Raw genomic sequence first — 22,588 nt, forward strand, 5'->3', positions numbered from 1 at the left:
GTTGATCATGCTATACTAAGGCAGAGATTGTCGAGTGTAGGTCTTTCAGAGCATGCAGTTGCATGGTTTGCTAACTATCTGTCTGATAGAACTCAGTGCACTCAATTTGATGGGCCTATGTCTGTTAAATTGTCTGTCTTGAATGGTGTGCCCCAAGGCTCTGTACTTGGTCCTCTCTTATTCACTATTTATATAAATGATTTAGACAAAAACGTCCAATGCGCAAATTCATTTTTATGCTGATGATACTGTTATTTACTGTTGTGCCTCTTCTCTTACAAAAGCTTTACAGAACTTGCAAACTGCTTTTCATACTGTTCAACATACCTTGTGTCAATTGAAGCGTATCCTCAATACTGACAAAACAAAACTAATGTTTTTTTCTAAAGGAAGAAATAGACCTCTGAACCTTTCACCTATTACTACCTGTCGGGGCAAGGAGATTGAGGTTGTAACCTCATATAAATATCTTGGAATTTTAATTGATGACTGCCTCTCTTTTAAATTGCGTATTCAACAACTTACAAAAAAATGAAGCTGAAATTGGGGATTTTATTTTAGGAATAAGGCCTGTTTTTCTTTTGAAAGCCAGAAGGAGGCTAGTATCAGCTACATTTATGCCTTTACTAGACTATGGGGATATTTTATGTATGAACGATTCCGCTCAGTGTTTGAGATGAATTGACACTCTTTGCCATGGCACTTTGAGATTTATTTTAAACTGAAAAACCCTTACGCACCACTGCACTTTGTATACCAGGGTTGGCTGGCCTTCTCTAGTCACTTGTAGGCTCAGGCACTGGTATACTTTTATTTACAAAGGCATTTTGGGTTTACTACCTTTTTATTTGTGCATTTTTGTTGTTCAGAAATGTGGTGGGTACTCTCTTCGTTCGCTGGACCTTATCCTGCTAACTGTTCCAGATGTCGAACTGAATTTGGTAAAAAGGCTTATGTTCTCTGCGCTATCGTCTTGGAACGCCTTACAAATTACTTATAAACTGGAAGAACTTGTCCCGATTTTGGTATTTTTAAATCACTGATGAATGATCTTGAGACTGATTCCCTGACCTGTCAATGTTTTTAATCTACTGTTTTTGATTTTGTTGTACTCTTGTGAATTCCATGGTTTATCTAGATTACTTGTAGTTTTTCATGTTTGTCTGTAATTTTTGTAATGACTTGGTGCTGCCTATCTTGGCCAGGACGCTCTTGAAAAAGAGATTTTAAATCTCAATGAGCCCTTCCTGGTTATATAAAGCTTAAATAAATCTAATAAAAGAACAGCGAGATCCTTGATGAAAACCTACTCCAGAGCGCTCAGGACCTCAGCCTGGGGTGAAGGTTCACCTTCTAACAGGACAACAACACGAAGCACACAGCCAAGACAACAACGCAGGAGTGGCTTCAGGACAAGTCTCTGAATGTCCTTGAGTGGCCCCACCAGAGCCCGGACTTGAACCTGATCGAACATCTCTGGAGAGACCTCAAAATAGCTGTGCAGCGACGCTCCCCATCCAACCTGACAGAGCTTGAGAGGTATAGGAAAAACTCCACAAATACAGGTGTGCCAAGCTTGTAGCGTCATACCCAAGAAGACTCGAGGCTGTAATCGCTGCCAAAGGTGTTTCAACAAAGTGTCTGAATACTTATGTAAATGTGATATTTAAATTGGCAAACATTTCTAAAAATCTGTTTTTGCTTTGGCGTTATGGGGTATTGTGTGTAAATTGATGATTTTAGAATAAGGCTGTAATGTAACAAAACTGGAAAAAGTCGAGGGGTCTGAAAACTTTCCAAATGCGCTGTATAATAAACTGCTCTTCCAAATCCTAAAATATATGTTCCATGTTTACACATGTTTTATATAAAAGACTAACCAGAGTGTGTGTCTGTCAGCCCCCCCGTCTGTGTGTCCCCCTCCAGGGACAGGTGCTGATGGAGAGGACATCCTGGGGGAGCTGGAGTTTGACAAGGTGCCCTACTCCTCTCTGAGACGCACCCTGGACCAGAGACGAGCCCTCGTCATGCAGCTCTTCCAGGAGCATGGCTTCTTCCCGTCAGGTCAGTACAGACACACATACACACACTTGCATATAGCTTTTTATATACAGTACCTGTCGAAAGTTTGAACACACCTACTCATTCAAGGGTTTTTCTTTGTTTTTACAATTTTCTACATTGTAGAATAATAGTGACGACATCAAAACTATGGAATCATGTAGTAACCAAAAAATGGTAAAACAAATCAAAATAGATTCTTCAAAGTAGCCACCCTTTGCCTTGATGAAAGCTTTGCACACTCTTGGCATTTTCTCAACCAGCTTCACGTGGAATGCTTTTCCAACAGTCTTGAAGGAGTTCCCACATGCTGAGCACTTGTTGGATGCTTTTCCTTCACTCTGCGGTCCAACTCATCCCAAACCATCTCAATTGGGTTGAGGTTGGGTGATTGTGGAGGTCAGGTCATCTGATGCAGCACTCTCATCACTCTCCTTCTTGGTCAAATAGCCCTTACACAGCCTGGAGGTGTGTTGGGTCATTGTCCTGTTAAAAAACAAATGATAGTCCCTCTAAGTGCAAACCAGATTGGATGGCGTATCACTGCAGAATGCTGTGGTAGCCATGCTGGTTTAGTGTGCCTTGAATTCTAAATAAATTAGACCGCATCACCAGCAAAGCACCATCACACCTCCTCCTCCATGCTTCACGGTGGGAACCACGCATGCGGAGATCATCCGTTCACCTACTCTGCGCCTCACAAAGAGAATGGTTGGAACCAAAAATCTCAAATTTAGACTCATCAGACCAAAGGACAGATTTCCACCGGTCTAATGTCCATTGCTCGTGTTTCTTGGCTCAAGCAAGTCTCTTCTTCTTATTGGTGTCCTTTAGTAGTGGATTCTCTGCAGCAACTCGACCATGAAGGCCTGATTCACGCCGTCTCGTCTGAAAGGTTGAGGTTGAGATGTGTCCTTTACTTCAACTCTGAAGCATTTATTTGGGCTGCAATTACTGAGGCTGGTAACACTAATGAACTTATCCTCTGCAGCAGAGGTAACTCTGGGTCTTCCTTTCCTGTGGCGGTCCTCATGAGAGCCAGTTTCATCATAGCACTTGATGGTTTTGCGACTGCACTGGAAGTAACTTTCAAAGTTCTTCACATTTTCCGGATTGACTGACCTTCATGTCTTAAGTAATGATGGACTGTCGTTTCTCTTTGCTTATTTGAGCTGTTCTTGCTATAATATGGACTTGGATTTTTACCAAATCTTCTATATACCACCCCTACACATTTTTGGTAACTACATAATTCCATATGTGTTATTTCATAGGTTTGATGTCTTCACTACTCTACAATGTAGAAAATAGTCAAAATAAAGAAAAACCCTGTAATGAGTAGGTGTCCAAACTTTTGACTGGTATTGTACATAGGCCCTACTCTCTCTCATTTACAGTGTACACAGTCCTCCCGACCCAGCAAAATTGTTTTTTTTTCTACATTCCTCAATCAACACTTTCTCTCTGTCTTCCTTCTTCTCCTGTCCGCTCTCCAGCCCAGGCCACGGCAGCCTTCCAGGCACGCTACTCAGACATCTTCCCCACCAAGGTGTGTCTGCAGCTGAAGATCAGGGAGGTCCGACAGAAGATCATGCAGACTGCCGTCCCCTCTGAGACCAACGAGGCCTCCTCGCTCCCCGGACCGTCTGGCGCCCAATCAGGGGAAGGGACAGGAGGAGGGGCGGAGCCATTGGGAGAGGAGGCGGATCGAGAGAGGGAGGGTAGTCCAGAAGAGCCGAGGGATTCGCAGGAGTCTTCTAGATGAAGGATGCCGACAGGCTGGATTGACCAATCAGCGATGGACCAGTTCCCCAAATCCCGCCTCGTAATTTTGTTGAAGCTACACCCCTCTGTCTGTGTGCGTATCTGGACCTGTCTCTCTCTCTTTCTCCAGAGAGCCAGGTCAGAAAGAGCAAGTGGACGAGACCAAGAGGATGTGTGTTTGCAAAATGTGTCAGAGGTGGAATTGTTTAAAACTTAAAAGGGGATTTAAAAATTTTAAAAAGTGTAATTCCCCCTCTCCAAAAAATGCCAGTGACACACACACACACACACGGCTGATGAACCCCAAACTCCAATACTCACACTTGAATTAGCACTTTGTTAGTAATATGAATATTATCCCTGTAAGCTTCCATTGATGCCAGTGGACTATAGACTATACAATAACAACTCTCCAGCTGTTACCCATTGCCTTGGAGCAGGGCCCATCTTTCAGACTGAATAGCATATCATTTACTGGGACTGTTTGAGGTAATTTATCTCACTCTAACAGGACTGGCTTGCTTTAAAAAATGGAGGGCTTGGGAAGCAAGATCAGTTAATTGGCTGCTGAAGAGAGTCTGGCTCTCGAGTCTCCCATTGGCTAATTTGTTTCTGCTGGACATTAGGGGGCTGGGTCCCCACTGGCTTGAGATGATGCCATTGGATGGAGAGCCCGCACTACCCTGGTGAGGGATCAGAAGGATCCTTGTTTTGTTAGATTTTTCTCTACTTTGATCCATAAAAGCATAACTTCAGGACAGGTCTGTGAGGGGGACAGGAGAGAGTTTAGGACCTCGCCCTCACTTCCCATGATTGGCTACAGAAGATGCCAGTAAAGATGCACCAAGCGTTCCTGCTTGTCTGATTCGCTCGCCATGCGGGGAGGAGTCAATGGGCACATCATGGCTTTACATTTCTCACTGTCACTTCAACCATGTTTTATCTATTTGTAGACTTCAGTTGAGAACCCAGAGGACGTCAGGCTGACAGGCCTATTACTTCTAATGCCAAGCAGATTTATTATCTAACTTTTTATTTTTTAAAGACATCAAACTTGTCTTTTTTTTATCAAACACATGTAACTTTGCAGTTCATTATGTTATTATTGTATTAGTGTTACTAATATTACTCCTCTCATTGTTATAGTGGACCTGATCCTTGCTACGGGCTGGTATCAATGTCATCTGATTAGCTCTAGCAACCGGTTTGCATATTTGAGGGGGGATGGGACGTTTGAGAGAGTTGGTCCTCACCTGTGCCTCTTTCCCTCTCTTTTGTCTTCCCTTTCAACACCCTCACTTCGCCCCAGCAAGGACCTGGGGTGACAAATATTTTTATTAATTTCAATGAGGGATAACAAAAAGAGGGTTGACATTTGTATTAATTTAAGTCTCATAAGTATGTTTTTGGACAACCCTGTATACCGCTCTCTCTCACTCCCCTGCTAGTAAGGTTTGATTCTATAGCCTCCTCCTTCCTCCCTCTTTTCCTTCCGTTCATCCTACCTTACTCTTCTCTCTAGATCTTTTTGGGGGTGGGAGGAGATAAGCCTGGAGGGGGCAGGGCAGTATATAGAGTGGTAGGGTATAATATTGGTTGTCTTTGTGCAAGACTTTGTTGTTGTACATAATTTACTGTAGAGTCAGAAGACTCACTATAATATTAAGGAACGATGTGTAACTGACTTGTATTGACTTTTAAAAGACGACATTACACAAGATCAAACTCCAAAAATTGACAAATTATTATTAACGTTTTACTCCTTGTTTTACTGAGATACAGTTTGCAAGAAACTTAAATTATTCATAAATGTACATCTATCTTTCAGTATACAAATAAATGTTCAAGTTAACATATTTTTCACTAGTTTTTAATGTACACACAGCTGAACCACTAGTTATTGATTTAGTTATTATTGTCCAACTATACTGAACAAAAATATAAACGCAACATGTAAAGTGTTGGTCCCATGTTTCATGAACGGAAATAAAATATCCCAGAAATGTTCCAAAAGCTTATTTCTCTAATTTTGTGCACAAATTTGTTTTACGTCCCTGTTTGTGAGAATTTCTCCTTTGCCAAGATAATCCATCCACCTGACAGGTGTGGCACATCAAGAAGCTGATGAAACAGCATAATCATTACACAGGTGCACCTTGTGCTGGGGACAATAAAAGGCCACTCTAAAATGTGCAGTTTTGTCACACAACACAATGCCACAGATGTCTCAAATTGAGGGAGAGCGCAATTGGCATGCTGACGGCACGAATTTCCACCAGAGCAGTTGCCTGAGAATTGAATGTTCATTTCTCTACCATAAGCCACCTCCAACGTTGTTTTAGAGAATTTGGCAGCATGTCTAACCGGCCTCACAACCACAGACTACGTGTAACCATGCCAGCCCAGGACCTCAAGATCCGCCTTCTCCACCTGCGGGATCGTCTGAGACCAGCACCCGGATAGCTGATGAAAAAAAAAGTATTTCTGTCTGTAATAAAGCCCTTTTGTGTGGAAAAATACATTCTCATTGGCTGGGGATGGCTCCCCAGTGGGTGGGCCGATGTCCCACCATGGCTGCTCCCTAGACAAGTCATGTGAAATCCATAGATTAGGGCCTAATGGATTTATTTCTTCATATGAACTGCAACTCAGTAAAATTGTTGAAATTGTTACATTGCGTTTATATTTTTATTCAGTATATACACAATTACTCAAAGGTTTGGGGTCACTCAGAAAAATGTCCAGAAACAAAAAAAAAACTGTCTTCTGAAACTCGTCAGTCTATTCTTGTTCTGAGAAATGAAGGCTATTCCATGCGAGAAATTGACAAGAAACTGAAGATCGCATACATCGCTGTGTACTACTCCCTTCACAGAACAGCGCATACTGGCTCTAACCAGAATAGATAGGGGAGTGGGAGGCCCCGGTGCACAACTGAGCAAGAGGACAAGTACATTAGAGTGTCTAGTTTGAGAAACAGACGCCTCACAAGTCCTCAACTGGCAGCTTCATTAAATAGTACCCGCAAAACACCAGTCTCAACGTCAACAGTGAAGAGGCGACTCTGAGATGCTGGCCTTCTAGGCAGAGTTTCAAAGAAAAAGCCATTTCTCAGACTGGCCAATAAAAATTAAAGATTACGATGGGCAAAAGAACACAGGCACTGGACAGAGGAACTCTGCCTAGAAAGCCAGTATCCCGGAGTCAAACTAGACACTCTAATGTACTTGTCCTCTTGCTTAGTTGTGCACCGGGGCCTCCCACTCCTCTTTCTATTCTGGTTAGGGCCAGTTTGCACTGTTCTGTGACTGGAGTAGTACACAGCGTTGTACGAGACCTTCAGTTTCTTGGCAATTTCTCACATAGAATAGCCTTCATTTCTCAGAACAAGAACAGACTGATGAGTTTCAGGAGAAAGTTATTTGTTTCTAGCCATTTTGAGCCTGTAATCGAACCCACAAATGTTGATGCTAGAGATACTAGACTAGTCTAAAGATGGCCAGTTTTATTGCTTCTTTAATTAGAACAACAGTTTTCAGCTGTGCTAACATAATTGCAAAAGGGTTTTCTAATGATCAATTAGCCTTTAAAAACAACACTAACACAACGTGCCATTGGAACACAGGAGTGATGGTTGCTGATAATGTGCCTCAAGATATTCCATTAAAAATCAGCCGTTTCCAGCTACAATAGTCATTTACAACATTAACACTGTATTTCTGATCAGTTTGATGTTATTTTAATGGACAACATTTTTAGCTTTTCTTTCAATAACAAGAACATTTCTAAATGACCCCAAACTTTTGAACGGTAGTGTGTGTGTATACAGTGCCTTGCGAAAGTATTCGGCCCCCTTGAACTTTGCGACCTTTTGCCACATTTCAGGCTTCAAACATGAAGATATAAAACAATTTTTTTGTGAAGAATCAACAACAAGTGGGACACAATCATGAAGGGGAATGACATTTATTGGATATTTCAAACTTTTTTAACAAATCAAAAACTGAAAAATTGGGCGTGCAAAATTATTCAGCCCCCTTAAGTTAATACTTTGTAGCGCCACCTTTTGCTGCGATTACAGCTGTAAGTCGCTTGGGGTATGTCTCTATCAGTTTTGCACATCGAGAGACTGAAATTTTTCCCCATTCCTCCTTGCAAAACAGCTCGAGCTCAGTGAGGTTGGATGGAGAACATTTGTGAACAGCAGTTTTCAGTTCTTTCCACAGATTCTCGATTGGATTCAGGTCTGGACTTTGACTTGGCCATTCTAACACCTGGATATGTTTATTTTTGAACCATTCCATTGTAGATTTTGCTTTATGTTTTGGATCATTGCCTTGTTGGAAGACAAATCTCCGTCCCAGTCTCAGGTCTTTTGCAGACTCCATCAGGTTTTCTTCCAGAATGGTCCTGTATTTGGCTCCATCCATCTTCCCATCAATTTTAACCATCTTCCCTGTCCCTGCTGAAGAAAAGCAGGCCCAAACCATGATGCTGCCACCACCATGTTTGACAGTGGGATGGTGTGTTCAGGGTGATGAGCTGTGTTGCTTTTACGCCAAACATAACGTTTAGCATTGTTGCCAAAAAGTTCAATTTTGGTTTCATCTGACCAGAGCACCTTCTTCCACATGTTTGGTGTGTCTCCCAGGTGGCTTGTGGCAAACTTTAAACGACACTTTTTATGGATATCTTTAAGAAATGGCTTTCTTCTTGCCACTCTTCCATAAAGGCCAGATTTGTGCAATATACGACTGATTGTTGTCCTATGGACAGAGTCTCCCACCTCAGCTGTAGATCTCTGCAGTTCATCCAGAGTGATCATGGGCCTCTTGGCTGCATCTCTGATCAGTCTTCTCCTTGTATGAGCTGAACGTTTAGAGGGACAGCCAGGTCTTGGTAGATTTGCAGTGGTCTGATACTCCTTCCATTTCAATATTATTGCATTCAGAGATCCTCACTGAACTTCTGGAGAGAGTTTGCTGCACTGAAAGTAAAGGGGCTGAATCATTTTGCACGCCCAATTTTTCAGTTTTTGATTTATTAAAAAAGTTTGAAATATCCAATAAATGTCGTTCCACTTCATGATTGTGTCTCACTTGTTGTTGATTCTTCACAAAAAAATACAGTTTTATATCTTTATGTTTGAAGCCTGAAATGTGGCAAAAGGTCGCAAAGTTCAAGGGGGCCGAATACTTTCGCAAGGCACTGTATATACAGTTGAAGTTGGATGTTTACATACACTTAGGTTGGAGTCATTAAAACTTGTTTTTCAATCACTCCACAAATTTGTTAACAAACTATAGACTTTGCAAGTCAGTTAGGACATTACTTTGTGCATGACAAAAGTAATTTTTCCAACAATTGTTTCACATATAATTCACTGTATCACAATTCGAGTGGGTCAGAAGTTTACATACACTAAGTTGACTGCCTTTAAACAGCTTGGAAAATTCCAGAAAATGATGTCATGGCTTTAGAAGCTTCTGATAGGCTAATTTACATCATTTGAGTCAATTGGAGGTGTACGTGTGGATGTATTTCAAGGCCTACCTTCAAACTGAGTGCCTCTTTGCTTGACATCATGGGAAAATTTTAAAAAATCAGCCAAGATCTCAGAAATAAAAGTGTATACCTCCACAAGTCTGGTTCATCCTTGGGAGCAATTTTCAAACGCCTGAAGGTACGTTCATCTGTACAAACAATAGTACGTAAGGAATAAACAACATGGGACCACGCAGCCGTCATACCGCTCAGGAAGGAGATGCGTTCTGTCTTCTAGAGATGAACGTACTTTGGTGGGCAAAGTGCAAATCAATCCCATAACAATAGCGAAGGACCTTGTGAAGATGCTGGACGAAACAGGTACAAAAGTATCTATATCCACAGTGAAACAAGCCCTATATCGACAACCTGAAAGGCCGCTCAGCAAGGAAGAAGCCACTGCTCCAAAGCCGCCATAAAAAGGCCAGACTACGGTTTGCAACTGCACATGGAGACAAAGATCATACTTTTTGGAGAAATGTCCACTGGTCTGATGAAACACAAATAGAACCGTTTGGCCATAATGGCCATTGTTATGTATGGAGGAAAACGCTTGCAAGCTGAAGAACACAATCCCAACCTTGAAGCACGAGGGTGGCAGCATCATGTTGTGGGGGTACTTTGCTGCAGGAGGGACTGATCCACTTCACAAAATAGATGGCATCATGAGGAAAATGATGTGGATATATTGAAGCAACATCAGTCAGGAAGTACAAGCATACTTCCAAATGGGTCTTCCAAATGGACAATGACCCCAAGCATACTTCCAAAGTTGTGGCAAAATGGCTTAAGGACAACAATGTCAAGGTATAGGTGTGGCCATTACAAAGCCCTGACCCCAATCTATAGAAAACATGTGTGCAGAACTGAAAAAGTGTGTGCAAGCAAGGATGCTTACAACGCTGACTCAGTTACACCAGCTCTGTCAGAAGGAATCGGCCAAAATTCATCCAATTTATTGTGGGAAGCTTGTGGAAGGCTACCCGAACCGTTTGACCCAAGTTAAACAATTTAAAGGCAATGCTACCAAATACTAATTGAGTGTATGTAAACTTCTAACCCACTGGGAATGTGATGAAAGAAAATAATGCTGAAATAAATCATTCCCTCTACTATTATTCTGACATTTCACATTCATAAAATAAAGTGGAGATCCTAAGTTACCTAAGACAGTTACTTTTATCGGGAATTGTGAAAAACTGAGTTTAAATGTATTTGGCTAAGGTGTATGTAAACTTCTGACTTCAACTGCATATATACAGTTTTAGTCATTTTGGAGAATGTTAGGACAAGCAAAGATATACATTTATTATGAAGACGTTTATTGAGAAGGAGAATACTGCACTTAAAACAATATAAAGTGTGTGTGCTTGCCCTTACAGTGGGGCAAAAAAGTATTTAGTCAGCCACCAATTGTGCAAGTTCTCCTACTTAAAAAGATGAGAGGCCTGTAATTTTCATCATAGGTACACTTCAACTATGACAGACAAAATGAGGGGGGGGGGGGAATCAATGTAGGATTTTTATGAATTTATTGGCAAATTATGGTGGAAAATAAGTATTTGGTCAATAACAAAAGTTTATCTCAATACTTTGTTACATACCCTTTGTTGGCAATGACAGAGGTCAAACGTTTTCTGTAAGTCTTCACAAGGTTTTCACACACTGTTGCTGGTATTTTGGCCCATTCCTCCATGCAGATCTCCTCTAGAGCAGTGATGTTTTGGGGCTGTTGCTGGGCAACACGGACTTTCAACTCCCTCCAAAGATTTTCTATGGGCTTGAGATCTGGAGACTGGCTAGGCCACTCCAGGACCTTGAAATGCTTCTTACGAAGCCACTCCTTTGTTGCCCGTGCGGTGTGTTTGGGATCATTGTCATGCTGAAAGACCCAGCCACGTTTCATCTTCAATGCCCTTGCTGATGGAATGAGGTTTTCACTCAAAATCTCACAATACATGGCCCCATTCATTCTTTCCTTTACACGGATCAGACGTCCTGGTCCCTTTGCAGAAAAACAGCCCCAAAGCATGATGTTTCCACCCCCATGCTTCACAGTAGGTATGGTGTTCTTTGGATGCAACTCAGCATTCTTTGTCCTCCAAACACGATGAGGTGAGTTTTTACCAAAAAGTTATATTTTGGTTTCATCTGACCATATGACATTTTCCCAATCTTCTTCTGGATCATCCAAATGCTCTCTAGCAAACTTCAGACGGGCCTGGACATGTACTGGCTTAAGCAGGGGGACACGTCTGGCACTGCAGCGTAGTGTGTTACTGATGGTAGGCTTTGTTACTTTGGTCCCAGCTCTCTGCAGGTCATTCACTAGGTCCCCCCGTGTGGTTCTGGGATTTTTGCTCACCGTTCTTTTGATCATTTTGACCCCACAGGGTGAGATCTTGCGTGGAGCCCCAGATCGAGGGAGATTATCAGTGGTCTTGTATGTCTTCCATTTCCTAATAATTGCTCCCACAGTTGATTTCTTCAAACCAAGCTGCGTACCTATTGCAGATTCAGGCTTCCCAGCCTGGTGCAGGTCTACAATTTTGTTTCTGTTGTCCTTTGGCAGCTCTTTGGTCTTGGCCATAGTGGAGTTTGGAGTGTGATTGTTTGAGGTTGTGGACAGGTGTCTTTTATACTGATAACAAGTTCAAACAGGTGCCATTAATACAGGTAACGAGTGGAGGACAAGTGGAGGAGCCTCTTAAAGAAGAAGTTACAGGTCTGTGAGAGCCAGAAATCTTGCTTGTTTGTAGGTGACCAAATACTTTTTTTCCACCATAATTTGCAAATAAATTCATAAAAAATCCTACAATGTGATTTTCTGGATTTCTTTTCTAATTTTGTCTGTCATAGTTGAAGTGTACCTATGATGAAAATTACAGGCCTCTCATCTTTTTAAGTAGCAGAACTTGCACAATTGGTGGCTGACTAAATACGTTTTTGCCCCACTGTATATTAATTTTCCCTGGGCTTGATCCGTTCTTCAAAAGGAGGGTGAATGGGGTCCAGTATCAACCCCAATCACAAGACACAGTAACACACACACAGTCGCATAACAAAACAGTCATAGCATATTATCAAATATCATTTAATCATTAATTTATCTATTTACAGCAAAAAGAGGAACAGTCATTGTTTTCAAAGTAAAAATCACATATTACAGACAAGCACTGAATGAACATCCATGGGCAGTCAAGAACATGACAAACACAGGAAATGGCCCTCGATTCACATCTGTCACAACAACCTCTCCACCCCCACTGACTGGCTCTGCCCAGTCTTTCTGAACATGAGATCATTCACTCCTCCAGACCAAATGTGTTACGAACACCTACTGTTGTCCTGCCTGCTGCAATTGTAGACAATCGTTTTTATACTCAACAATGAGAACCAGACCAGTGTTCCTACACTGCTGTAGTTCACTAGATCACAGTTTAATCTTCTACTGCTCCCCATACATTCACCCCAATAGGATGTCAGTAAAACATGCTCTCTGCCAGTCAAGAGTCAGTACACTCCCACAGCCCACACAGGTAGTTCTGTCATGGTTCTCCAATAGTTGAGCCTCTCACTGGCTCTCAGTAGCTGTAGATACATCTTTGAGGCTTGTTTGATGGTTCTATGACAGGTCTGTGATAGTTCTGAGTCGTGTCTCTTTGACCCTCAGAATATCTAGATCGTCGTGTGAGGGTTCTGTGAGGGTTATCTGATGGTCCGGTCATGGTTCTGAGTTGTCTCTGTCTGGCCTTTAGATGAGCTGTAGACTGTCTACAGTGATGGAGTCCATCCCCAGACTGTTCTCCAGGGCTGTGTGGTAGATCTCTATAGCCTCAGCCAGGGGTAGGGTTCCTCCCTCACTGGTCTCTATGATGGCGATGGTCTCCCCAAACTCATTACACATGATGGTGGGAGTACCCTGGGTCTGGATAGGAAAGGAAGCATTGTATGGAGGATGTTAGAGAAAAACATATTTGAACAACATATTTTCTCAATTTTACAGACTAACACACCCTCAGAGGCCGCACACAGACCCCGCCATCCCGTCCCCCTCACCTGCTGTAGGGTCGACGTCTGTATGTGGAACAGCTGAGGCTGCCCATTAGCCAGTTCCACCTGGGATGCCTCCACTAGCGCCACGGCGGCGTTGGTCTCCATGGCAACCTGTGCTGCGGCCGCCTCCTCCTGCCTCTGCTGGCGTGCGTGGGTCTTCCTGTGGTTCCGCAGGTTGGAGAAGGACTTGAAGGCTTTGCCGCACACCAGACAGGCGTGGGGGCGCTCCCCTGTGTGTGTACGCCGGTGCTCCGCCAGGTGCATGCTCTGGACAAAGCCCTTGTCACATATTTCGCAGCGGAACGGTCGCTCCCCTGTATGCGTGCGCAGGTGCTCTCGCAGGTGCGTGTTCTGCCGGAAGCGCTTGCCACACAGGTTGCAGGGGAAGGGGCGCTCTCCTGTGTGGATGCGCTGATGCAAGGTCACGCCAGAGGAGGAGACAAACAGCTTACCGCAGGTTAGGCACTGGTGGGATTTACCCCTGGCCACTGCACCACCACAGGACCGACCAGGAACCAGGCCGTGGCTCAGCTGATGCAGACGCCAGTTGGCTGCAGAGTTGAGCTTCTTCCCACACACAGTGCAGTCCAGGCCCCCTCTCATGATGCTGGTGGTCCCGGTGTCTTCTGAGGTGGAGGGCTCTGAGAGGGGCTCCCCGTCAGGGCACACTTGGGGCTGGCTCTCTAACCCTCCCTCTCTGTCTGCCTGGGCCTCAGTGGGGTGGACCTCCTGACAGTGGCGGTCTCTCTTCCTCCTGTGCAGGAAGCCAGCCTGGCATTGGGGGCAGGAGAACGGGGCCGGGGCCCCCGGGTGAACAGTGTAGCGGTGGGCGGCTAGCTTGGCCGGCCGTACGAAGGTGGCGGGGCAGTCCGGGCAGGGACAGGGAGGGAGGTTGGCATGGAGTAGGCGGTGCTGCCGGAGGTTGGATGACTGGGTGAATGTCCGGTGGCAGATGTCGCAGCGGTAGGGGCGCACGCCAGAGTGGGTGAGGTTGTGGCGAGACAGGTTGGCCAGGGACGAGAAGGTCTTTCCGCAGTCTGAGCACTGGAAGGGCCGCTCGCCGGTGTGTGTGCGCAGGTGGTTGCGTAGGTGCATCTGCTTCTTGAAGGTCTTGGTGCACACGGAGCACTTGAAGTGTCGCTCGGAGACGTGGGCCGTATGGCGGTGTTTGACCAGGCGGAGCAGAGAGGGGAAAACCTGAGGGCAGGAGGGGCAGGGGAACGCGCCCCAGGGACCAGCGAGGTTAGGGTCAGTAGAGGAACCAGGATCAGCAGTATGTTCTCCCGGTTGGGACTCTCCACTGCCCCCTGGTGTCCCCTCCACATCCACCCTGTTCTCCTTTCCTCCCTCTGCCCTGCTCAGAGAGCTGGAGGCAGTGTCCTCCCCCGACTCGCCTATCTCCATCTCAGCCTCAGTAAGGGGGGCCATCAGGTTCTCCTCGTCCCCCTCCATGGGGCTGCCCTCACCCCTCTCCCTCAGGGCCCGGGCTCTCTGAAGGATGGACAGGGCTGACAGGGACATCCTCCTGGGGGCCGCTGGGACCTGCACAGGACATCGTCAAAACACATGCTCATACATTGACCGGTATGGGACTGAATTTAACTAGAGAAACAAAACATTTGCATACATTTCTCATTGATGAATTGCGCAAAACATTTCTCAAGTTAGAATTTGGAACTATAAGAACAATATTACCATTTTTAAAAAGAAAACGTGGTTACCAGGACGACGGGGGTAGGTGTAGTGGTGGCTGCTTTGGTGGTGTGTGTTCTACGGTGGTACAGGAACTTGGTCATATTGGTGAAGGTCTTGGCACAGTGCTCACACCTGTGGAGCGGCTCTGCTGTGTGAGACTTCCTACAGGACGGAGCGAGGGATGATGTGAGGGATGACGTGAGGGATGAGGAGGCAGAGGTAGGGATGGGCGGATATAAAAAGTGAAGAGAAGATTTGTCTCAGAGACCTCAATACAAAACAGCATTCAAAAAGCAATAGACAGAAAAACATTGGGGATTGTAATGGTGCATGATGAGAACATGATGTCTGGTCAGGCACCTACCTGTGTATGATGAGGATCATCTCTGTGTTGAAGCCGTGACCACAGTCCACACACAGATACCGAGCCTCCCCGGAGTGAGAGCGCATGTGTGTTTGCAGTGACGTCGCCTTCTTAAACACCTTGTCGCACTCCCGACACTCGTATGTGCCATGCTCGTGCACGCGCCTGTGTGCCGCCAGCCGATTGGCTGACGTGAATGTACGCTGGCATTGGCTGCAGTGCAGGCATAGGGGTGTGTTTCTAGATCTTTTAGCCAGGGCACGTCTCCCTGTTCCCTTCCCCCTCTCCTCTGCCACCCTCCCCCCATTCTCCTCCACTCTCTCCTCCTCCCTGCCTCTGTCCTCCTCGTATCCCATCATCACCCCGTCCTCACTGCTCTCCTTCTCCTGGGCCAGGAAGTGCTCCCCCTGGTGTTGCAGGAAGTCCTCTGGGGTCTGGAAGAGGAGGGCACACTCGGAGCACTCATAGGGGTGGAAGATCACCACCTCCCCCTGCTGCTCTTTCTCCTCCCGGACAGCAGACAGCGCCACCTCCAGTCTCTGGAGGCCACTCTCTGGAACCCCCAGCTTTCCTACCGAGCCCACCCCTAGAGGAGTGAGCAGAGGGGGTAGCAGCTTGGCGCGCCGTAGGCCGGGGGTACTGGAGCCATCGGCCAGGGCCTGGGCACTGCAGATCTGGAGACGCATGGTGGCCGAGCCGGGAAGGGGGGAGACGGGGGGTGGGAAGGTGGCCCGGGAGGGGGTCGAGGGCTGGGGGGCAGACTGATGTTGTTGTTGTTGGGCCAGGACCTGAGAGGGGGCACAGACATGATCATGTTTGAGTGAAAATAACTGGTTACTGGTTTTAAAAAGCTTTTTGACATTAAGTGTGTACAGTACCTGTGCTAAGATCTCCCCAGCTTGTTGTTCACTCAAGACAAAGTTCTGAACACTGACCAAGGGTGTCACAGTACCATCGGGCTGCAACACATACTCCTGGGAGAGAGAGGAGGAAGTTTGAGCCAAGAAAGGAAACACCTAATTCTGCCTGTCTGCTTTTGCACCAAAGAACGTCAGCCTGTAAGCCCTTTGATTAAGGGTTTTCTGATGAAATGTGTTGGTATTTAATACTCACAGTCTCTGTGGCACTGTGTGTGCTGCTCTTGCTGTGGGTCTGTCTGTGGGCCAGCCACACCTCTGGAGAGTCAAACAGGGCCAGGCAGTCTAGACACTGGTACTGGACAGGCCCCGACACCTGGCCCTCTGTCCCTGCCTCGTCTGTCTCCAACACCTCACACAGTTCTGGGGAACACAACACAACGTTCAGCAGGCGAGTCTCACTATCTAGCCTCTCTACATTCAAACAACCTCTGCCTGAAACAAACCACCACCTTCAACCCCCCTCAAGACACATATCCACCCTTTCCTGTCTTCCAACGTCCCCTCCCTCTCACCATGGTCCTCTGTCTCCAACCCTGCCTCTCTCATGTGCAGCTCCTGGTGCAGTAGCAGTTCATCTGGGTTCCTGAGGAGGGCACCACACTCCAGGCACTGATACTGGCTGTCCCCGTACTCTGAGATGCCCTGGATGGCCATGGCCTCCCCAGCCTCCCCCTCTTCTCCCTCCTGCCCTGTGTGGATCTGCTGGTGCATCAGCACTTCTTCTAGGGTGTTGAAGAGCTGGTGGCACTCGCTGCACATGTACTGGTGCTGCACGTCGTACATGCCCTCTGGGTCCTCCTGCTGGTCATCCATGACTACTGCAAGGCGGTTGTTGTAGGACCGTGTGTGTTAGTCAGCACAATTCAATGAATGAGAAAAAGGCTCCTGTCCTGGTCTGAGTTATAGCTCTGTGTAACGATCTTGATACAAGTGTGCCTCGATTGTTGAACTGAAGACTGATGTCTGTTAGTGAGCAAACAGTGTGTTGTGAGTTTTAGGGCTTGAACCAGTAACAATGATTTGTAAAGTAGCTAGCCTCTTTCCTCAGGTCTCTCACTATGATGTTCTGTGATGTCAGGACAACAGGGAGGGAGCCTGAAAAAAAGCAAAATACAGTAGTCTGTCAGCTATTTGGTAACACCTGTCCCATTATGGGCCAGCTGGGCCCTGGGACATTATTTTAGTTTACAATGATGTAGGTCATTTCCAGGAGCCATGAGCACTAACATGTGATGTTGATAGGAACATATCTCAATGTGGCCCTCATACAATCATGGCCACCTAATCATCCCCAGCTTACAATTGGCTCACTCATCGCCCCTCTTCTCCCCTGTAACAAATCCCAGGTCGTTGCTGTAAATGAGAATGTCTTCTCAGTCATCTAAGGGTTAAATAAATACAATTAAAAATGAATAACAAAAAATATATATATCAAAATTGGTGTCAAATGAAGTCATAGATAAATGTTTCTAGTAATTGCTTGCTGGTCAAACAGATGGAAAGAGGTCTTAGATTTACCAGATAAGCCTTATTAAAAAAGGGATTAGAAATACATCAAAACACAATAATGTTGAAGTAATATTTAGGTAAACAACACTTAAATAATTTCTCCAAAACTAAAATGTAGGTTGCCTTCTTAAAACACTGCCTTGTGCCTTGTAATTCCGTTACCAAAATCCAAAGTTCACAGAAGCAACAAGGTAGACCTACCAATTAGTTTGTGTTTTTTACAGTTTCTGAATTATTTAGTGATTATAACTCGTAATTCTGTTACCAAATTGGTAACATAATTACAGAAAAAACAGTAACGGAATTACAGCAATTGAATTGAACACAATGAGAAATCAAATCATAATGTCCTCCCTTCCACTGGCATACTGTTATGTTCAGCTCATAACTGTTTGTCTCTTTCTGTTGTCTGGTGGTCAAAGCGAGAGTGTGAAATCAGTCTGGACAACCTCTCCCTCTTCTCTCTCTAGTTAATATCACCTCTCCCGGTTCTTACTGACGACTACTAAAACTGTAAACAGCATCCGCACCCACTGAGCACCGGAAGTCCATGGACGTTGAAAAGTAGTTGAAATGTCAACGTCCACATACGTCATTTTGGGGGCCAGTCAGGGCCGGCCTTGATTTGACCCAAACACAGACGTCCATGATTGGTGATCGGACCAAATTTGAACCAATCATAAACGTCTATGTTTCACAAGATTGGACAGCACAGTACAATGAAGAAAAGTAGAGTATAGTACAGTAGAGTTCTGTACAGTAGAGCACAGTAATGTACTGTACTCTATTGTAATGTCCAAACTTGTGAAACATAGACGTTTATGATTGGTTCAGATTTGGTCTTGTTTGTGGGCGGAGCTCATTCGAATAATAGCCAGTGTGTAGAATGATACCCATATATGCAAAGGATGATATTGCATATTTTTACCTTTGTGTACCTATTCAGGATGAATCACAATAAAGAAAATTACATTCATATTAGAGGTCAACCGATTAAATCGGAATGGCCGATTAATTAGGGCCGATTTCAAGTTTTCATAACAATCGGAAATCTGTATTTTTGGATGCCGATTTTTATTTAATTTTTTACAAATTTATTTGACGAGGCAAGTCAGTTAAAAACCTCTAGTGACTCCCCATCCCGCATGAGGGAGCGTAATCATCGACTGACACTAATTAGCATAACGCAACGGACATAAATATTCCTAGAAAATATTCCTATTCATGAAAATCACAAGTGAAATATATTGAGACACAGCTTAGCATTTTGTTAATCACCCTGTCATCTCAGATTTTCAAAATATGCTTTACAGCCAAAGCTAGACAAGCATTTGTTTAAGTTTATCGATAGCCTAGCATAGCATTTTGTCCAGCTAGCAGCAGGTAACTTGGTCACGGAAATCAGAAAAGGAATCAAATTAAATTGTTTACCTTTGATGAGCTTCGGATGTTTTCACTCACGAGACTCCCAGTTAGATAGCAAATGTTCCTTTTTTCCCAAAATATTATTTTTGTAGGCAAAATAGCTCCATTTGTTCTTCATGTTTGGCTGAGAAATTGCCCGGAAATTGCAGTCACGAAAACCCCGAAAAATATTACAAATTAGTTCCATAATATCGACAGAAACATGGCAAACGTTGTTTATAATCAATCCTCAAGGTGTTTTTCAAATATCTATTCGATAATATATCCACCGGTACAATTAGGACCGATTAGAATAATGGCTACCTCTGTATTTTACGCGAGAATCTCTCTGGGAGCATCAGGTGACCACTTGCGCAATGTAGCCGCTTACGGGTATTCTACAACATAAATTCGTAAAACTATGTCACAATGCTGTAGACACCTTGGGTAATACGGAGAAAAAGTAATCTGGTTGATAGCCCATTCACTGCTCAATAGGGACGCATTGGAACGCAGCGCTTTCAAAACATGAGGCACTTCCAGATTGGATTTTTCTCAGGCTTTCGCCTGCAACATCAGTTCTGTTATACTCGCAGACAATATTTTTACAGTTTTGGAAACTTTAGAGTGTTTTCTATCCTAAGCTGTCAATTATATGCATATTCTAGCATCTTGTCCTGACAAAATATCCCGTTTACTACGGGCACGTTATTTTTTCAAAAATGAAAATACTGCCCCCTAGTCACAAAATGATTTATTAAGAACACATTCTTATTTTCAATGATGGCCTAGGAACGGTGGGTTAACTGCATTGTTCAGGGGCAGAACGACAGATTTGAACCTTGTCAGCTCAGGGATTCAATCTTGCAACCTTACGGTTAACTAGTCCAACGCTCTAACCACCTGCCTTACGAGGAGCCTGCCTGTTACGCGAATGCAGTAAGAAGCAAAGGTAAGTTGCTAGCTAGCATTAAACTTATCTTATAAAAAACAATCTTCACATAATCACTAGTTAACTACACATGGTTGATGATATTACTAGTTTAACTAGCGTGTCCTGCGTTGCATATAATCAATGCGGTGCGCATTCACGAAAAAGGACTGTCGTTGCTCCAACATGTACCTAACCATAAACACCAATGCCTTTCTTAAAATCAATACACAGAAGTATATATTTTTAAACCTGCATATTTAGCTAAAAGAAAGGCTAGCAGGCAATATTAACCAGGTGAAATTGTGTCACTTCTCTTGCGATCATTGCACGCAGTCAGGGTGTATGCAACAGTTTGGGCCGCCTGGCTCATTGCGAACTAATTTGTCCGAATTTTACGTAATTATGACATAACATTGAAGGTTGTGCAATGTAACAGCAATATTTAGACTTCTGGATGCCACCCGTTAGATAAAATACAGAACGGTTCCGTATTTCACTGAAAGAATAAATGTATTGTTTTCGAAATTATAGTTTCCAGATTCGACCATATTAATGACCTAAGGCTCGTATTTGTGTGTGTTATGTTATAATTAAGTCTATTATTTAATAGAGCAGTCTGACTGAGCGATGGTAGGCACCAGCAGGCTCGTAAGCATTCCTTCAAACAGAACTTTCGTGCGTTTTGCAAGCAGCTCTTCACAATGCTTCAAGCATTGAGCTGTTTATGACTTCAAGCCTATCAACTCCCGAGATTAGGCTGGTGTAACCGATGTGAAATGGCTAGCTATTTAGCGGGGTGCGCGCTAATAGTGTTTCAAACGTCACTCGCTCTGAGACTTGGAGTAGTTGTTCCCCTTGCTCTGCATGGGTAACACTGCTTCGAGGGTGGCTGTTGTCAATGTGTTCCTGGTTCGAGCCCAGGTAGCGGCGAGGAGAGGGATGGAAGCTATACTGTTACACTGGCAATACTAAAGTGCCTATAAGAACATCCAATAGTCAAAAGGTATATGAAATACAAATCGTATAGAGAGAAATAGTCCTTTCATTCCTATAACTGCAACCTAAAACTTCTTACCTGTGAATATTGAAGACTCATGTTAAAAGTAACCACCAGCTTTCATATGTCCTCATGTTCTGAGCAAGGAACTTAAAAACGTTAGCTTTCTTACATGGCACATATTGCACTTTTACCTTCTTCTCCTACACTTTCTTTTTGCATTATTTAAACCAAATTGAACATGTTTCATTATTTATTTGAGGCTAAATTGATTTTATTGATGTATTATATTAAGTATTATATTAAAATAAGTGTTCATTCAGTATTGTTGTAATTGTCATTATTACAAATAAAATTAAAATAAATATTTTTAAAAAATTGGCCGATTAATCGGTATTGGCTTTTTTTGGTCCTCCAATAATCGTTGAAAAAAATCATAATCGACCTCTAATTCATATCCATAAATTATGCATTTCTGTGTAGTACATATCAGGGACCCATGATGTAATTTCATTACTGTATTTCGGTTACTTCACTTACTGTAGTTCAATAACCAAAATAGATTTACTGTAATTCTATTAACAAACTTTGCTTCTACACTCTTGTTCCAGTAAATGTTTTTGTTTAGCATACATTTTAAAGTGAAAAATCTGAGTCTCAGCGTAATTCCGTTAACATGGAATTGCCCTGTAGCTATTGCATGGTTCCATAAAATCGTCATAGAAAATAGAGCTGATAGCTACACGCTAATTAGAAGCTGCAATAAGCAGCAGAAGCTAACTGCACGTAGGCGCCAAACGGTGGTAGACGGGATGTGAAATAGTTAACAGGGACGTGTATTATTAGATAAAAAAATTATACTCAAATATGGCATATAATTCATGACATTTAGTTTATACAAGCCACGATGCTGCATGATAGCTTGCAACATTGCTTCCTGTGTGTTATCATTCAGGTGGCGAGCTGTTGGCGGCGCTCTCTCCGATATCCGAGACCTCTTCGGAGGCACCGCTGTCTCCTGACTGTGGCTCCCCGGCTCAAGGCGGTCGTCAGGCGGCGCTATGCACTTTTCCCCGCAGGTCTCCGGTAGACACGAGAGGCCCTTCCTTCCCCTCCCGTTCAAAGAATCTTACCTCTCATCTACTGTCGTTGGACAATCCCTCGTGAGGTAGTCACAAAGCTCCGCAGAAGCAACAATGCACTCTCCGTTCCGGCTATAAGTGAATAATGCACTGATTTGACCGTACGCAATTAAATTCGTGAATCTTCTGGCAGAGAAACATTTTGGTGCACGAAAAACATCGTTTGTCCGCGGATCGTTCCCCTGTTGTCGGCACGCT

At 44.1% G+C, this 22,588-nt stretch overlaps 2 protein-coding genes across 4 annotated transcripts in view; one reads left to right on the forward strand and one right to left on the reverse strand.

Moving 5' to 3' along the window:
• Positions 1 to 5,838, forward strand: part of LOC115124414 (protein capicua homolog) — a 63,043-nt gene extending 57,205 nt beyond the window's left edge. The window contains 2 exon segments of the mRNA XM_065027903.1: positions 1,900 to 2,064; positions 3,558 to 5,838. Of these exon segments, the coding sequence (XP_064883975.1) occupies positions 1,900 to 2,064; positions 3,558 to 3,826 (434 nt within the window). The 3' untranslated portion in view covers positions 3,827 to 5,838.
• A 6,609-nt stretch (positions 5,839 to 12,447) lies between these two features.
• On the reverse strand, positions 12,448 to 22,580 carry LOC115116687 (zinc finger protein 574-like). 3 transcript variants are annotated; one of them, XM_029645174.2, is made up of 8 exons: positions 22,382 to 22,580; positions 16,917 to 17,499; positions 16,598 to 16,764; positions 16,363 to 16,458; positions 15,485 to 16,272; positions 15,147 to 15,282; positions 13,429 to 14,967; positions 12,448 to 13,297 (listed from the first exon to the last, which is right to left on the reverse strand). In XM_029645174.2, exons 2-8 carry the CDS (start codon positions 17,215 to 17,217, stop codon positions 13,124 to 13,126), a joined length of 3,201 nt encoding a protein of 1,066 aa, XP_029501034.2. In that variant the 5' UTR covers positions 17,218 to 17,499; positions 22,382 to 22,580; the 3' UTR covers positions 12,448 to 13,123. The 3 variants fall into 3 exon arrangements, with proteins under 3 accessions (XP_029501034.2, XP_064883976.1, XP_029501035.2); XM_065027904.1 differs by having other exon boundaries at positions 16,917 to 17,785; XM_029645175.2 differs by lacking the exon at positions 22,382 to 22,580 and adding an exon at positions 17,705 to 22,127.
• Between the last annotated feature and the right edge of the window lie 8 nt (positions 22,581 to 22,588).

This window comes from Oncorhynchus nerka, linkage group LG14 (genome assembly GCF_034236695.1).
Source record: "Oncorhynchus nerka isolate Pitt River linkage group LG14, Oner_Uvic_2.0, whole genome shotgun sequence".
Lineage (NCBI taxonomy): Eukaryota > Metazoa > Chordata > Actinopteri > Salmoniformes > Salmonidae > Oncorhynchus > Oncorhynchus nerka.

Excerpts from the sequence above, each read along its gene's own strand:
- LOC115116687 (XM_029645174.2), bottom strand. The coding sequence starts at position 17,217 with ATGGATGACCAGCAGGAGGACCCAGAGGGCATGTACGACGTGCAGCAC. Across the intron at positions 16,765-16,916 it reads GTTGGAGACAGAGGACCATG|AACTGTGTGAGGTGTTGGAG; the intron begins GTGAGAGGGAGG and ends TGTGTTCCCCAG. Across the intron at positions 16,459-16,597 it reads CACACAGTGCCACAGAGACT|GAGTATGTGTTGCAGCCCGA; the intron begins GTGAGTATTAAA and ends TCTCTCTCCCAG.